This window comes from Leptonychotes weddellii, chromosome 15 (genome assembly GCF_054177405.1).
Source record: "Leptonychotes weddellii isolate Sample4059 chromosome 15, ASM5417740v2, whole genome shotgun sequence".
In the NCBI taxonomy this organism is placed as follows: Eukaryota; Metazoa; Chordata; class Mammalia; order Carnivora; family Phocidae; genus Leptonychotes; species Leptonychotes weddellii.
In genome coordinates, this window is record NC_138383.1 from 13,553,657 (window position 1) to 13,571,013 (window position 17,357).

At 41.0% G+C, this 17,357-nt stretch overlaps 2 protein-coding genes across 4 annotated transcripts in view; one reads left to right on the forward strand and one right to left on the reverse strand.

Moving 5' to 3' along the window:
- Positions 1 to 17,357, reverse strand: part of DDX42 (DEAD-box helicase 42) — a 73,678-nt gene that overhangs the window by 20,866 nt on the left and 35,455 nt on the right. For 2 of the 3 annotated variants that reach the window (XM_081804720.1, XM_081804719.1), the window contains 2 exons: positions 3,665 to 3,901; positions 1,753 to 1,903 (listed from right to left, as the gene is read on the reverse strand). In XM_081804720.1, the coding sequence (XP_081660846.1) occupies positions 1,753 to 1,903; positions 3,665 to 3,885 (372 nt within the window). In that variant the 5' untranslated portion in view covers positions 3,886 to 3,901. Of the gene's footprint in view, positions 1 to 1,752; positions 1,904 to 3,664; positions 3,902 to 11,207; positions 11,390 to 17,357 lie in introns of those variants that run through there. The other variant, XM_031032766.2, reaches the window with a different exon arrangement.
- The window catches only part of CCDC47 (coiled-coil domain containing 47), a 20,110-nt gene continuing 14,635 nt past the window's right edge, over positions 11,883 to 17,357 (forward strand). Inside the window, exon 1 of the mRNA XM_081804729.1 lies at positions 11,883 to 12,158. The gene's annotated coding sequence lies outside the window, so the exon portion shown is untranslated. The remainder of the gene's footprint in view (positions 12,159 to 17,357) is intronic.

Sequence of the window (17,357 nt, forward strand, 5' to 3'; positions counted from 1 at the left end):
GAGAGAGAGAGAGAGAGAGAGAGCGCAAGAGGGGGTAGGGTCAGAGGGAGAAGCAGACTCCCTGCTGAGCAGGGAGCCCGATGCGGGACTCGATCCCGGGACTCCGGGATAATGACCTGAGCCGAAGGCAGTCGCTTAACCAACCGAGCCACCCAGGCGCCCCTAAATAAAATATTAAAAAAAAAAAAAAAAAGTTAATGAAAGTGTAAAGCAGGCTGACTATAGTGGAAACAGATGCAAAAGATACTATAAAGATTGAGAGAACTTGCCAAATAAGAGGAAAGGTAGCATGATGTACTAGAAAGAGCTAGGTTCTCAGGACTACTAAGCCAGAAAAATCTGGGTCCCAGCTCTGCCACAGGGTACCAATGGGATTTGGGGCAAGGGATTTGAATTACCACAGGGCTCAGTTTTCTTATTAGTTAAAAAAAATTGTATTTTTTTTCCTGTCCATTCCCCATTGTTATTCTGAGGATTAAATGAAGTAACTCATGAACGTGTTTGATCTTCTGGCATTAAGAGGTATATATGACAAAAGAAAGACCTGGTTGAGGAATAAGACTCCAGGGGGATGCCATCCATGTAAAAATGGTCAATGTGATTTAGAAAAGCAGAGCTGAAACCAAAGAGAGACTGTGAGACTAACGACATGAATTATTCACATAGAAGTTAAGTTTTCAAAGTGGACGAGGTCATTAGGGATGTATAAAGAGTGAACATAGCAAATCAATATAGAGAACTACAGGAATCAACATTTTTTAGAAATTGGTAGGGGATCATATAAGTAACAGAATAGTTAAGATGAATATGTAATGAATTTTTTTTGGTACAATGATATGGTAGTTATGTTTTTTTTGTTTTTTTTTTTCTTCTTTTGGTAGTTATGTTTTTTAAATGTTACAGAGATACAGAAATACTAATGGATGAAATGATATGCCTGGGATTTACTTTAAAATAATTTAAAAGAGGGAAGAGGGGTTAGATAACACAAGACTGGCTAAAAGTTGTTAATTGATAAAGCAGGGTGAAGGGTACATGGGAGCTCATTTTACTATTCTACTTTTGTATGTATCTGAAATTTTTCATAATAAAAGGTAAATAAATACAAAAGAAAAGTTAGAGAGATGGGAGAAAAAGGACAAAATACAAAATCACAAAAGCCTAGTGAGAAGACTTTTAAGAACAAAGTGGTTACAAGTTTCAATTTCTACAGGGAGGTCAGGATGCTGGTAATGTTGATAATAAGAAATAAACACTGAAAGTACAGAATACAGAATTCATAATTTTAGCAAGTTCCTTAGAAGTTTAATTGCCTTTAATGTTAGACTGAAGGAGGTAATAATCATTCCATTTAAGAATAGACAAAGAAATATTAAAACACACAATACAAATTTTGAACTGCCCTTGTTTAAGGGTCACAGTTCAAACTTCCTGAAAATGCTACAGGGTGTGTGGACATATGTTTAAGAAACTACAGAGTACGAGAGGCGCCGGGGTGGCTCAGTTGTTAAGTGTCTGCCTTCGGCTCAGGTCATGATCCCAGGGTCCTGGGATGGAGTCCACATCAGGGAGCCCGCTTCTCCCTCTCCCTCTGCCTCTCACCCTCTCTCTGTCAAATAAATAAAATCTTAAAAAAAAGAAACTATAGCATATGAGAGCAAAATTCTCCCAAGAGAGGGCCAGAAAGAAGAACTAGGTCAATCTGATCTATTTCTAATTGCTGTAACTTAACAAAACAGCCTTGATACTTGCCTCCACTTCGGCCATGAATGCCTCCAAGGGATCGTCATCGCTGTCAGAATCCGCTGGCTTGGAATGGAACTGCTGACGGGTAGGTGAGTTTTCAGCAGGAATGTAAGGTAAATCAACATTGCTAGAGTCTTCTTCCTCATCTTCAAAATATCTGGAAATTAAAAAATACATACATCTGAAAATTAAGATGCATGATTGATAAAGTGAATGTTTAATTTGGGGTCGGTGAATCTTTCATTTAACAGAAATTTTTATTATGGTATATGTATGTTACTATTAAGAGATCTGAACTATACTTGTTAGAGACCTCCAGGCTTTGGCAAATGACCTACTCTTTTCTTTTTTAAATTTTATTTATTTATTTGAGAGAGAGAGCAAGAGCAAGGAGGAGAGGCAGAGGGAGAGGCAGACTCCCACTGAGCAGGGGCTCCCCAACGCGGGGCTCGATCCCAGAGCTCTGGGATCATGACCTGAGCCGAAGGCAGACGCTTAACCAAATGAGCCATCCAGGCGCCCCTATTATTGTTTAATACATGCAAAATTCTAATACTGCAAAAAAACAGTCACAGCAGATTCTCTCATTTCAATAGTGTCTATTCAAATCACATTTCCAGTTCTGTTAAAAGGGATGAATTTTCAGTAAAAATTTAGTATATCACTGTTGAACAGATACAGCAAATATTAAAGAATGTATGCTATGAAAAAATTACTTTTGTATATAAGTATTAAAAACCTACTTTTTTCTTTATAATCCTTAAAAAAATTTTAGCAATATATTCATAAGGCTAGGGACTTTCTTCAGAAGTTCTGGACTACTTTCTGAGGACTGACAGAAAACTTCAAAGAATAATAATAAATGCTCAATCCAAAATCATTCCCCATACTTCTTAAATATTCAGAAAAGACAACTTCATAGCTCTTTATAAACTAAAAACAGAAACACTGTTTAGACCTTATGTCAAAATTAAATAAAACAGTAATACAATGAATATTAAATAAATGACTGCAGCTTAAAATTTTAAAGCATTTCAGGTCTTCATGGGAATTATTTAAAAGCTCTAACAACTGTAATGTGCTACATACACATACATACTGATTTATACAGGTTTCATTTAACTAATGAAAAAGTATCCCTGAACTGGTAAACTGCTCTCTAGAATACTGATCCTTGACTTTGCTAAATCTTAAACATCTACTTCTGTATTTCATCCCTGCAACATACAAACCTTTAAAAATGCCGGTGAGTGTCCCATCTTGAGCTCTTAAAACAAATAAAAAACAACTCAACTTTCCCCATCTGGGTTGGAAATAATAGCAGTAAGAGATTTCTTCACTTTCAGCAAAGAAATTATCATCTATAGGAATTAGAGTTCAAACCCTCAAACCCTAGCTTTTTATAACAACCACTCTATCAGATAATCAAGTTAAAAAAGTAATTGTTAAGTATGTTTCCTGAGAACTTTGGCAAAAATCTGAGTAGCTTTTTCTCCCACTATAAGATGTTACAACATAATCGTTTTAAGACCTGGGTGTTGAGACAAACTGTGTCTCTACCAGTTTTGACTACTGCTTGTGTCACAAAACAACTTACATGGGGTCAATAAAAGACTTCAACAAAGGCCATCAAAACCACATGAATTATTTAAAACTCTTCAGCCATATTTAGGTTTCAATAGCCTCAAATCTTTTTTGGAACACGGAAAGATAAAAGTAAGCACACAAGCATTATGTTCCTCACAAATGAGTAAACTCACCAATTTAACTTATTAGGAACAATACAATTCAGTGATAAGCAATTAAAGAAGTCATATTATTATTCGGGGAAACAAATGGTTTCTTTACCTCAATATCTGTTGATAGAATGAATATCTCAAAGCCCAACCTTGGCTAAACTACCAGGATTACCACTTACGCATTTTCTTCATCAAAGTTGGCCCGTTTAGATCCAATTTTGTAGAAAGAAGGGAGCTGTGGTGGAGCTGACTTTCCAAATCCAGAAGAAGAGCTGGTTGCCCCAAAGGCACTGTGGGACTGTTGTGGGAGTTTGGGTTCCTCCTTCTTTCCAGCACTAATAGCAAAACCTCCAAAGCCAAATCCCCTCTTGGTGCCAGGGCCACCTTTATTCCAGTTCATGGTGTCAATGACTGATCTGTAAGGAAAAAAATACGCTAATAATAAATTTAACCTTATAAATAGCCCACTGATTTTTATGTCTCTTCCCCAACTTCTGCCTACACTTCATTTTCAACTTTTGCCTCTAAATTAAAACTATTTAACTTTGGGGGCGCCTGGGTGGCTCAGGCAGTTGAGCGTCCGTCTCTTAGTTTGATATCTCAGGGTCCTGGGATTGAGCCCTGCATCAGGCTCTGCACTCAGTGCAGGGTCTGCTTGAAGATTCTCTCTCCTTTTTCCTCTGCCCTCCCCACGCTCGCACGCGCTCGCTCTCTAAAATAATAAATCTTAAAAAACCCCACAAAAACCAAAAACGACTTAACTTTGTACTTCAGCTATGTGATATGTCAACCCCAACAGAACAGTCACATTTTCTAAAAACACTAAAGAAAGTGCTATTCATTTTTTGGGATCACAGTCTAAACAGGAGTGTGGTATTTAACATTATCCCCCTCGAAAGGATATGACTGCTGTGGCACCTGGGTGGCTCAGTGGTTGAGCATCTGCCTTCGGCTCAGGTCATGATCCCAGGGCCCTGGGATCGAGCCTGGCATCGGGCTCCCTGCTCAGCAGGAAGCCTGCTTCTCCCTCTCCCACTCCCCCTGCTTGTGTTCCTGCTCATGCTATCTCTCTGTCAAATAAATAAAAAAAACCTTAAAAAAAAAAAAAAAGAATAAGACTGCTAATTTAGCATCTTTAAGCTGCCAAAAATACTCACAAGACAACAAAAATTTTGAGGATCTGATTTGTGCTAGGCTTGTGTAAGGCAATTAAAGATACCAAGATGAAAAGACTTAATCTCATAATATTTATTCCCAAGTTTATATTATAGCCTACCAGGAAAACAAATGATGAACCACCCCCCCAAAAACATAGAAAACAAAACAACCTGCAATTACAATATAATGTAGTGCTTGCTGTCACAGAGGCTGAGGTGCTATCAGCAAAACTGTCCCAAAATGAAAGATTATCCTTTGGTAATGATATCTGGAGGAATGAAAGAATCAACACTTGAAAGATAAATCAGTTACTTGTAGAAAGTATCCATGTAATTGTCTCTGAAGGGTACTCATGAACAATGCGCTTATTGGGCAATGCCCACTAGAACACTGGCCAGGAAGAAAAAATGATTCACTGATAGTAGTTGCCTGAAGTACTCAGACTATGGTTAAGAATTGCAAAGAAATTTCCTGAGCATTGATCAAATCAGTTTAAAAACAATACTGTATTATCTTACTAGTCTTGGCTCCAAAAAACCTTTTTTAATGACACGGCTACCTAAGTTTTTATAGAAAAGCAGAAAGACCAGAAAGCAAAAAGGAACAAAATTTAAAACTACTTGAAATTTCCTCTCCTAGGTATATAATTTTGTTATCTTTTGCTATTTTCTCTATATGTATATACACACACAAAATTGAAAAACAAAGAAACCATACTGTATGTATTGTTTTAGTTACCAATTTCTTCACCTAATGATACACTATGAACATCTTTAAATGTCAATAAATACATTTCTCCACTACTATTTTTATTTTTTAAAGGGTTTTTAAAAAAAGATTTGAGAGAGCCAGAAAGAACATGAGTGGGGAGGAGGGGCAGGGGGAGAGGGAGAGAGAGAGCATCTCAAGCAGACTCCGTGCTCAACGGAACCCTACACGGGGCTTGCTCTCAGGACCCTGAGATCATGACCTGAGCCAAACTCCAAAGTCGGACGCTCAACCAACTGAGCCGCCCAGGCACCCCTCTCCACTACTGTTTTATAATGTTGTGAAACATAGCTGAATCTTTGTGCTAAAGAGGAAAAGCCAACAGAGATATAAAAACTGAAGATGTAGGATGAAAGGAAAATCCTAAGAACAAAGTCCTGAGGAGGAGACTGAAGAAACGAGATACTGGATAGGCGAAAAGGATGGGCACACACATAAATTAGTCCTACTAAAATCAAAGGGCTCAAATTACAAAAGCAGCAAATCATATACTTGGTGTTACAAGTTCAACTTCTGCTACAAATAGGCAGGTGGTGTGATTTTAGCAGGTAAGAGTCAATGGCTTTCAGATCAAACAAGATGCAAAATATGCAATATCTTTTTCTTTACTCTTCTGAGAAATGGGTCAACCAAAAGATTGAACACTTCAGAACCCTCAAGCCTTTTACTAGCTCATCTAGAATACACTGCCCATTTTCCCTAATTTACTGCCTCTAGCAAGGCCAAACAATTGCACTTTCTGTAATATCGCACTGACTAGAATGTTAACTCCATGAGGGCAGGGACTCTGTGTGTTCTGTCCAGCACTGCATCCATCCTTAGAGCCTAGTATGTGTGTAGTACTCAAAAATTTTTTGTTGGATGAATAAATATCATGCATTCAGGTTCTTCAAAATTCATGCCCGTATTTGTGAAAACCATCATCTTCCATTATTACAAACCTTGCCATCCAGCCTTCCTGATGAAATCTAAGCCAATCATCCTCAATGCACCATTAATTCCTTACTCTTGACAATAATCCTTCCTATTAGACTATGTAGGCTATACTATATAGGTGTATGGCTACAGACCCTTGACCATCACAGAGGTTTGAGGGATTGATATACTGATGTATAACAAGCAAGACAGCCAACCTAATCTCTATCTTAAAAAAAAAAAAAGATGACCCCGCCCCCCCCATTTAGGATATTAAAATTAACTTGCATTCTCTAAACAAACATTTTTTGGAGAAGAGACATCTAGTAAACAGTTAAGAAATAAATACAGTGAGAATATTTTAAAATTAATTATATTCCTGCTATTTGTGGGTCTTCTCAAAGCTCCCTTTATTTGGTCTTAACACATACGCATGCACTTCCAGGCCTTCTCTCAGATAATAATATGCCTGCTACACCCTTCCTACCAAGCTGGCAAACTCCTTTCAAACAGCTCTGAAACTTCACCCCTGCCTCCATAAACACTTCTCACATTGACAAGAAAAGGTGAAAACATCCACTAGCTTCAGTGCATGTAAAATCACCGCATGGCTTCCACACCCAGGTGAAGTTCATAGACTTCCTGAAAAACCACCACCAACCAAAAAAATCTCAAACAATCCAATTTAAAAACAGGCAAAGCACCTGAACAGACATTTCTCCAAAGACATATAAATGGCCAATAAGCATATAAAAGATGCTCAACCTCACGAATCATTAGGGAAATGTAAATGAAAACCACACCTCCTCACTCATTAGGATGACTACTAAAAAAATCCCCAAAAACAAACAAAAAAACAACACAACAGAAAATAACAAGTGTTGCCAAGGATGTGGAGAACCTGGAACCCTGTATAATGCTGGTGGGAACATAAAATGGTTCAGTCACTGTGGAAAACAGTATAGTATGGTGGTTCTTCAAAAAATTAACCATATGATCCAGCAATTCTCCATTTGGGTATATACCCAAAAGAATTGAAAGCCGGGATATCTGACCCATGATCTGAGCAGTACTATTCACGAAAGCGAAAAGATGGAAGCAACCTAAGTGTCCATTGATGGATGAGCAGATAAACTATGAGATATATCTACACGTATGTATATACATACACACACACACACATATCAACAATATTATTTAGCCTTAAAAAGAAAGGAAATTCTGACACATGCTACAACATAAATGAAACTTAAGGGCATCATGTTAAGGAAATAAGCCAGTCAAAAAGGACAAATAGCGTATGATTCCACTTATGTGAGGTAGAACAGTCAAACTCAGAGACAGAAAGAATGGGTTGCCAAGGCCTGGGGGTACGGAGGAATGGGGAGTTATTGTTTAATGGGTTTAATGGGTTCAGTTTTACAAGATAAAAAGAGTTCTGTGAACACTATGGTGGTTATGGCGGCACAACAATGTGGACATAATGTCACTGAGCCATACACTTAAAATGGCTAAGATTTTTTAACGTGTATTTTAAAAACAAAAAAAATAATGAAAATTAAAGGATTAGAATTCCATTTGCATATGTATTTTTACATTGCTATTTTAACCAGTTTATGAGGGAGGGATGATGCTATCTAGACCTCAGTCTCTACTCTGAGATGCAAACATATTTGTGGAAATTCAACTACCTTTTTTCTTGAAAAGCTTGCATTTTAAAAATTTCTAATTTGAAAAGAATTAGCTGTGTAATAGAAGCACAAACAAAATTTCATGAGCCTTGCTTTAAAGAGAGCAACCTACGTTTGGTCTTAGTAATAACTAACATTGTTTTATACTGACCGCCAACTACTTTATGTGTCAATACTATGAGGGACACCTCTCCTTCCCACTTCCATCTCCACTATAGCAATATTTCCTAACAAGTCCGTTATCCAGCCGTTATACCATTACCAGAGTGACATAATTCAAAATGTATTGAGTGCCTATTTTGCTAGGCACTGTTCTAGGTGCTTTGGATAAAGTAACACAATCAGACACAGCCCCAGCCTTCAGGGAGTTCAGTCTGGTCCAGGAGAAAGAAAAACCAAATCATAATTTCAGGTACCAAAAGTGCTACCAAAACAAAATAGGAAAAAGGCAAGCAAGAAGCGGTAAGCTATTACAGAGAGAAAAGAAATCAGGTAAGGCCTCTCTAAGGTGACTGGTATTTGATATTTGACATCTGACAAGTAATCCTCCACCCCCTCAACTCTACCAGTTTTAGAATGCCTTTTTTTGTTTGTTTGTTTTAAGATTTTATTTATTGGGGCATCTGGGTGGGTCAGTCCGTTAAGCGTCTGCCTTTGGCTCAGGTCATGATCCCAGAGTCCCGGGGATTGGGCTCCCTGCTCAGTGGGGAGTCTACTTCTCCCTCTGCTCCTCTCTCAAATAAAATCTTTTAAAAAAAGGATTTTATTTATTTGAGAGAGAAAATGCACGAGCATGAGTGGGGGGGGCAGAGGGAGAAGCAGACTCCCCACTGAGCAGGGAGGCAACGCAGGGCTCAATCCCAAGACCCTGAGATCATGACCTGAGCAGAAGGCAGACACCTAACTGACTGAGCCACCCAGGCGCCCCTAAGAATGTCTGTTTTATTGGAAAAGTCATGGTGATGTACTTCTAGAGGCTGCATCTACAACTAGCAAATATTTCATCATCTATGAGAAGTGACTCTTCGTGGTAAAGTATAAAATAATGAAGTAATAGGGAGCCAGACATAAGTAGCAAAGGAGAAAATGAATTTCGACCTCCTTTGGTTTGTTAATACTGTGCAACTAGGGAAAGTCACACCCAAGGGCGGTGAGCATTCATATGCTCAGCAACAACCTTCTTCCAGGTTCTTTCAGATCCTGGCCCCAAACCTTCCTGCTGCGCATTTCTCATTCGGTCATTCCCTTCAATTCAGTAGCTCTCCAGTTAGGCAATCAAGCTGGAATGAAACTCTCCACTGTGGCAACAAACTACACACCTCACCATTCATATCTCCCAGGGTTTCCCCACATGCACTGGTTTTCCAAGAAAACCAAGTACATTGGTAAATGCTCTTCCCTTTACCTGAATTGCTTCCCCACCAAATCTCTCACTATACCTATCTACCAAAGTCTTATCCTTCAAAGCCCAACTCCTAGAGCTATGACATGACACTATAAACTGGGCAATTCTTTAATGAGAATCTGTACAAAACCTGAGAATTTCTTCATTTTCTCCTAAAGCCAAGTACAAGTAAATTCTGGTTACACTTATTTTGGAAGCATCTCTTTCCTCTCTGTTAGCTTAAAGAAACTAAGATGATTATATGAATATGAATTTGATAAAACTAAAATAAGAAGAAATGCATTCCTCCATGAATTACACTAAATCATTACAACTTAAGTCAGATCTTACCATTTCTCTGCTCAAAAGCCTCAGATGATTCTTATCTCAGGCAGAGATAAAGTGAAATCCTCCTAATAGCCTGAAAGTTCCTGGTTGTTCTGGTGCTCCCTCCCCCAGGTCTTCCCTGGCCTTATCTCCTACTACTCCTCCTTTGCTCACAATGCTCTAGAGCACACTGGTCTTTCTAACTATTCCTCTTAACAGGCCAGCATTGTCCTCTTCAAGGTCTTCTACACTTGCTGTTCCCTCTGCCTGGAATGTTCCCTTCCCCAGACACTTGCTGGGCTCACTCCCTCACCTCCTTCTAGGCTGCTTAAATATCAGCTGATCGGTAAATATCTCCCTGCTTGCCCTATTTCAAAATGCAATACCTCCCCATCCCTCTCTCTAGCCTTTTTTTTTTTTTTTTACCTAAATCAGTAATCGTCTTCTAACATATAGTATAATTATTATCTCTCTTTCCCCAACTAGAAAGTAAGTTTCAGGAAGGCAGGGGTCAGGCACAGAGCAGACGTCAATAAAAATACTCCTTGAATGAATTGCAAATCAGACCATATAATGCCCCTTCTAGGTAAAAGAAAATACAACCTTCCTTTTTTTTTTTCCACCGCTGAAAATCTAAGTTAATTTTTGTATGAAATACATATTGCTCACCTCCTATGTGCCAGAACTGGGCTTGGCTCTGGAAAGTTAGAGTGGATTAAGAAATAATCTCTGCCCTTTAGGAGCTCTGGGATGGGCATATGGAGAATAGACACAGAAACATCACTTACAAAACACAATATACAACCAAAGGAAATTGAATGTCTACCTAAAGGACATGAGAGCAAAGGGGGAATGCTTCACTAAAGTGATGAGGAAAGCTATAATTCCCCCAAACTCTCAACTAGCAAGATGATTCCTCCTTATATTATTGGTGCGTATGCTTGCAACTCCATATAAATTATTTACCCGCATCAAATAGGCTCTTAAATAGGCCGCAAAAAAGTTTGTGCGACAATAGTGATGTACTCAAGGCTGCACAAAGATCACTGACTACGTTTTTACCGTCTTCCGATTTGGCAACTTTTACCTATCGGGTCCCCCTGATTTGGAGGCTTGCATCTGCCAACTGCTGCCGACTTCGGTCAGAACCCTCCTTGTGGCTATCCCTAACCGGAGCTCGGCACCCTGCAAATCCCTTTCTTAGCGGGGCGGGCGGGCGGGTGCCGCCTCCGGAAAGCCGCCAACTGGGCCACAATGAGAGTTATGGAAGAAGCGGGAGTCGTGGGAGGGCGACGAGGTTGGGAAGGACCCCTGGAGGCCTCTGCCTCGCACTCCCACCCCTCCCGGACCCCTGGGCCTCCGGTGCCCCGAAGCTCCGCAGACTCTTTTGTTAAGCGAGGCCGCGGTTCCCTGGTCCCTGCTAGGCCCCACAGTTGTCTCCAGTGGCCCCAAAGGTAGCGACCCCGAGACCATACCCACCTCGCACAGACCTGCCACTCTGGCTGCAGCGGCACCTGATACTACCGCCAACGTGGAGAGAATCCCACCGCCAGAATACGCGCGGTCCAGGCCGCGTCCGCCGCGCTCTTTCCTCTCCGCCCCCTTCGCCGCCGCCGCCGCCGCCGCTTCTCGGCCCGTTGCTGACCGGGGGGAGGGGAACGCAAAGCTGACATGCGCAGTGCAGAGAGCGCGGGCCGATGGGCGGGGCCTGGGGGGGCTACGGCTCCCGGAAGGCGCCCTGGGCTCCGGACCTTAAAGCTCCAGAACGCCTCACAGACTTCTCACTCACCAGACACAGCTGCTTGGGGGGAATGCTGGTAGCCCAGGAGGTGGGCCTAGGGGTGAAGAAAGCGTAGCGATGACAGCCGTCTAGAAATCCCCCCAAAAAACGGCTTGGGCGGAAACCACATATACATAAAATTGTGGACTCCCTAAACTCTGGTCCTTTGCAAATACGACCTAGGCAACATTTTTCCGCATGCCTCTGGCCACGTGGTCTCATAGAGCATGGCCACCTTTAGCTTCCGGAGCACCAGTTTAGAGTGATGACAACTTGACTGAACCCTAGTGGAGAAGGCTGGGATCGGCGTGGACAGTTCCGGCCAGGAGGCCGGGATTATGTAATTTTCCCAGCAGCCCCACCTTGCCTCCGCTGGGCGGGGGAGGAGGAGGTCTCGCGCGGTTCCTGGGGCCGCATTCCGCTCCCCGTTCCCCCCCGCCAGCCGCGCGCAGGCGCGGACCGTCCGCACGCATTCTACGTAACGGATGGCGGAGACTACGTGAAGAGTGGCTCAGCGTGATTGATCTACCTGATCCGGCTGTGTCCTAGAGGGATCGGGGGCAGTAAAATCGCGGTGATCGCTCAGGTGGCAGTCGGGCCGAGAAGCGGCGGCCGCAGGAGCGCTGGGCCGGTTTCTAGCCGCAGTACAGGTACGAGACGGGCCATGACGCGTTAGTCGGTGGGGCCGGGCCAGGCCGAGCGGTGACTTTAAGTTGCGTGGCCTAGCCGGGTCCCGTTTCCCACCCAGCCCCCCTGAGTCAGGCCCGGGGTGACATGGATCGCGCCTTCTCACCTTTCCTGACCTTCTTAAAAACAGAAAACAAACTTCGTCCACCCCAAGGCCCATTTTCTCTTGGTCTACGGGGTTGGGGTGATTTTGACGGTTTTTGAGAACTTGCTCGCAGAGCCATGGGCATATGCCAACTAGAAGGGCAAAGTTACAGGAAGCTTACAGTGTGCAACAAGAAGAATGGAGTATAACCGTTAGGATGAATTGATTCTCCGTGGTGGGAAAGACTAGATAGACCCCAGTGGCTGTTATTAACAGAAGCAACAACCTCTGTGGTCAGTCTTCTCAGGTTTTCTGACATAAGACGGTTTTTATCCAACGGGTGTAAGGAGACTGGAGAATGTCTACATGTTTTCCAGAAGTCTGGTAGTCTGGCAGTTGTCAGAAAGGCCTAATCTAAAATGACAACAAGGAATGATTTCCCCACTTACTCCTCTTCAGGTTTTTAAGTCCAGACCCAGTTACTCAGAGACTACCGAGTGAGTTAGGGAGATAATCAAACCAGACTTGTCAGTGCTTGTGTTCCCTGCCCCAGGACTCTCAGGACTGGGTGGCCTGGCAGGGAGCTGTGCCTTTGAAAAATGAGATGACAGGTGCAGCAGAGAAACTTCTCAGAAGGAAGGCCAAGATATAAGTGGCTTGGATAATTTTAACTTACATAACCTTGAAGAGGCCCTGTTACAATGCTGAGTTATCTTAGAAATGTTTCTATGTGTGAACATTCTAAGTGGAAGTTCAATTTGAAATGATCAGACTTTTTGTCAGTTAATCAAGTTGTCTGTGCCAATGTTAATCTTTATTTGCTTCTATTTGAAAAGGTATAAAACTGAGATCTGGAAAGGGAAGCACTAAAAGTTTTTTAAATCTTAAAGGGTGTTCATAGGCACAGGGCTTGAAGGAAGTAATGAGAACTAATATTTATTGAATGCCTTCTATATGCCAGGCACATATCTCCTGTAATACCAACTACATGCTTATGAGACAAATACTGAATAGGTGTCCCTTTTTTGTATGTGAGGAACAGGGAATTTTAAGTAATTAGTCCAAGATCATATGGCTTGTAAATGGTAGAGCTAATGTTTTAAACCAAATGTAACTCCACCAAAGTTTGTGCACTTTTTCATATTTCTTCCACTTTTGAGTATAATAAAAGATTATTAAAGGAACTAGAGATGTTTGGAGACATATCACAAACCTCTTTAAGGTTAGCGTTGAGAAGGCAGCTATGTTTTTCCATAAAATGTCCCCTGGTGCTGGGGCGCCTGGGTGGCTCAGTCGTTAAGCGTCTGCCTTCGGCTCAGGTCATGATCCCAGGGTCCTGGGATCGAGCCCCAAGTCAGGCTCTCTGCTGGCGGGAAGCTTGCTTCTCCCTCTTCCGCTCCCCCTGCTTGTGTTCCTGCTCTCGCTATCTCTCTCTCTCTCAAATAAATAAATAAAATCTTAAAAAAAAAAAAAAAGAGACAGTTCTGTTCCCTTCTTAGAAATATGCTTCTCCTTTTACTTCTATGATACCACTTTGACCAGAGTCCCTTCTTCTTTCTTTTTTTAAAATTTTTTTCTTGTGATGAGAACTTTTTAACATCTACTCTTTTTTAAAAATTTTAAAAAACATTTTATTTATTTATTTGACAGAGAGAGAGAATACAAGCAGGCAGAGCAGCAGGCAGAGGGAGAGGGAGAAGCAGGCTCCCCACTGAGCAGAGAGCTCAGGACCAGACCCAGGACCCTGGGATCATGACCCGAGCCAAAGGCAGATGCTTAACTGACTGAGCCACCCAGGAGCCCCTCTTTTTTTTTTCTAACCATTCCTTCTTAGTTTCCCATTCCGCTTCTTCCTATTATGCCCATCTCTTAGCTGTTATGATTTGTTTCAAGAGTTTTGGTGTTTGTTTGTTTTTTAACCTAATTCTTAATACTCCCTGGGGATTTTATCTATTCCAGCACCATCTCTATTTCCATGTTAGGCTTCTGTCCTAAGAACTCCAGACATATTTCAAACTACTTTCTTTTCTCCCTCTATAAAATTGGTAATCCTTTTTATAGGGATTTTGTGAAAATCAAGAGATAAATGTTAATCATCTAACATACTACCTGAAAACACTCCAAGCTTTTCAACAGGTACTAAATTTAATTTATTGCCTCCCCCCACCCAATTTTTCCTCCTTTATTCTTTATCTCAAGGATGACTTTGTTTAGCTATGAATCAAGCCAAAACTTGGAATCATCTGGATCTTCCTTTCCCATATTCCTATATCCAGTCATTTTATGCTGACGAGTATAATTCTTAGTATCTGTCAAATTGTTTTCCTGTTCATCCCCAATAGTACTGCCAGTTCAGTCTTGTTTTATCTCTTATCTATCTCAGCCACTTTTATTTTTCCTGCCTCAGGTACCCTATTCCACCTGAAGCCCAGTACACCCTATGTATGAGCTGTCAGGGTTAAATTGCAAATCTGATAGTGCCACTCTCCTACCTAAACCCTTTAGTTGATTCTAAATATCCAAACTTCTTAGTGTGGTATTTAAATAAGGATCATCATGATCTGGCTCCTGCTGGCCTTCCTAGCCTAATTTCCCTGACTTGGGTCTACGAACCCAGTGCTCCATTATACCAAACTTCTAAAAAATGTTATTTCAGGGCTTTGTGGTATAGCTCTCCCATAGACTGCAGCACCTCTTCTTGAGGACAGGAACCAGGCTTTTATTTTATTTATTTTTTTAAGATTTTATTTATTTGTCAGAGAGAGAGTGCGTGCACATGTGTGTGCACACAAGCAGGGGAAGCGCCAGGCAGAGGGGGAAGTGAGCTCCCAGCTGAGCAAGGAGCCAAATGTGGGCTGGGATCATGACCTGAGCCGAAGGCAGATGCTTAACAGAGTCACCCAGGTGTCCCTTACTTTATTTTTTTTAAAGAACTTATTACAAAATCACATTATAGGAAAATTAAAAAGTAAAGGCAAAATGCCCATTATCTTACCATACAAAATAACTACTTATATATAGATATACGCCCTTCTAAACCTTTTCGTTTTTGTATATTTGCTTTTTTTTTTTAAATATTTTTTAAAAAAGATTTTATTTATTTATTTGACAGAGAGAGAGCCAGCTAGAGAGGGAACACAAGCAGGGGGAGTGGGAGAGGGAGAAGCAGGCTTCCCGCCGAGCAGGGAGCCCGATGCGGGGCTCGATCCCAGAACCCTGGGTTCATGACCTGAGCCAAAGGCAGACGCTTAACGACTGAGCCACCCAGGCACCCCTGTGTATTTGCTTCTAAAACAAGAGGGGTTCTTACTTCATTTGTAACAATTTTTAATGGACAAAAAATAAATTTGTTTTTTGTATGTACCCACAGTTTAACCCAACAGTTTCAAATTTTTTACTATCACAAGTAATACTGTTAGTAACACATATCCTTGAAGCTAAAGTATCATGCAAATTGATGATGTTTTCCTTCTCTGGGCATAGTATTTGATGTGGTGATATGTTCAGTGAGGGTACATTTGATTAGATATGGTAGGATCACCTAATGGAAAGCAGTGAGAGCCAGAAGAGTTTATAGTATTCTGTAGGAATTGGTTAGCCTTTCATGGTTATTGAATTTTTATGTAATAAAAGCTGTGTTTTAGGAAGACAATGTGTTTTTTTTGGAAGAGAAGTAGGAAGTAGGGAGAGAGTTGAGATGGGGAGACCATTTAGGATAACACTGTGATTCTTCAGCAGGTGATGATAACTTGGATTATCATGGTAGCTTTGGGAACCAAAGAAGGAAACATCAGGATTTGATGTCTGATTAGATATCAAAGGGAAAAGAAAATGAGAAATTAAATATCTTGCTCTTTTCAACAAGTAAGACTGGAAAAATGGGATTGATATTAACATAGAGATAGAGAGATTCAGGTACCTGTTGATTTTTTTTTAAAGATTTTATTTATTTTTTTGATAGAGAGCACAAGTAGGCAAAGAGGCAGGCAGAGGGAGAGAGAGAGAGAGAAGCAGGCTCCCTGCTGAGCAGGGAGCCCGACGTGGGGCTTGATCCCAGGACCCCGGGATCATGACCTGAGCCCAAGGCAGCCACTCAACTGACTGAGCCACCCAGGCGCCCCAGGTACCTGTTGATTTTGAGATGATTGTAGGGCAGTGGTCAGCAGACTGTAGCCTGAGAGACAGACTGTCTTTGTATAGCTTATGAACTAAAAATGGTTTTTACATATTTTTAGAGGGTTGTTTTAAAAAAGAAGAATGTGTAATGGAGAACAGTATGTTGTACACAAAACTTAAAATATTTATTATTTGACCCTATACAGAAAAAGTGTGTAGGGCATGAAAATGGACATGTCTGTTACACAACATGTCATGTAACATGACTGTTACACCTGCTATAGGGCTGGCGTTTAGATGAGAAGGGAGGGCTAGAAATACAGCCTAAATAGATTTGATGGTTTAAATCTAACTACTCTTCAAACTCTAGATCATATGTTCTCCTTTTTTGGTAAAGCCTTACCGGTTTGGTAAGATGATTTCATTGTCCTCTGTGTTTTCATATCATTTGGCACATTTTTGTCACAAATCTGATTTCATTATATTTGTTGGTTCAGAAACTTTTTTAGATGGTGGAATACCTAGTGTTCTTTTCAGAAAGCTGTGTAATGCTGATGTATTTAATTCCATCATGTACACTAGGAACAATTTTGTTAGAAAAAATTACTACTTTAAGCAAGTGATGTGAAATCACAGCCACTGGCCTACATTTGAGAAGCAGCTTGAGAAGTGGTTCATAGTAGGGATTCTGGAGGCATAACTGGCATCAAATCATAGCTCTGTGCCACTTGGTATTTGTATTACTTAGCATCCCCGTGCTTCATTTTACTTATCTGTGAAACAGAGATGTTAATGTTACTTTTCTTCAAGGGTTGTTATGAGGATTAAGTTAGTGGTTTTTTGTAAAGCCTTTAGGACAGGGCCTAGAACTTTTGTATCTTAAACATTTGTTTTGATGATGATGATGTCCACATATCCACACATAAAGTTGATCTAAGGACGAATGGCTTTTTTTTTTTTT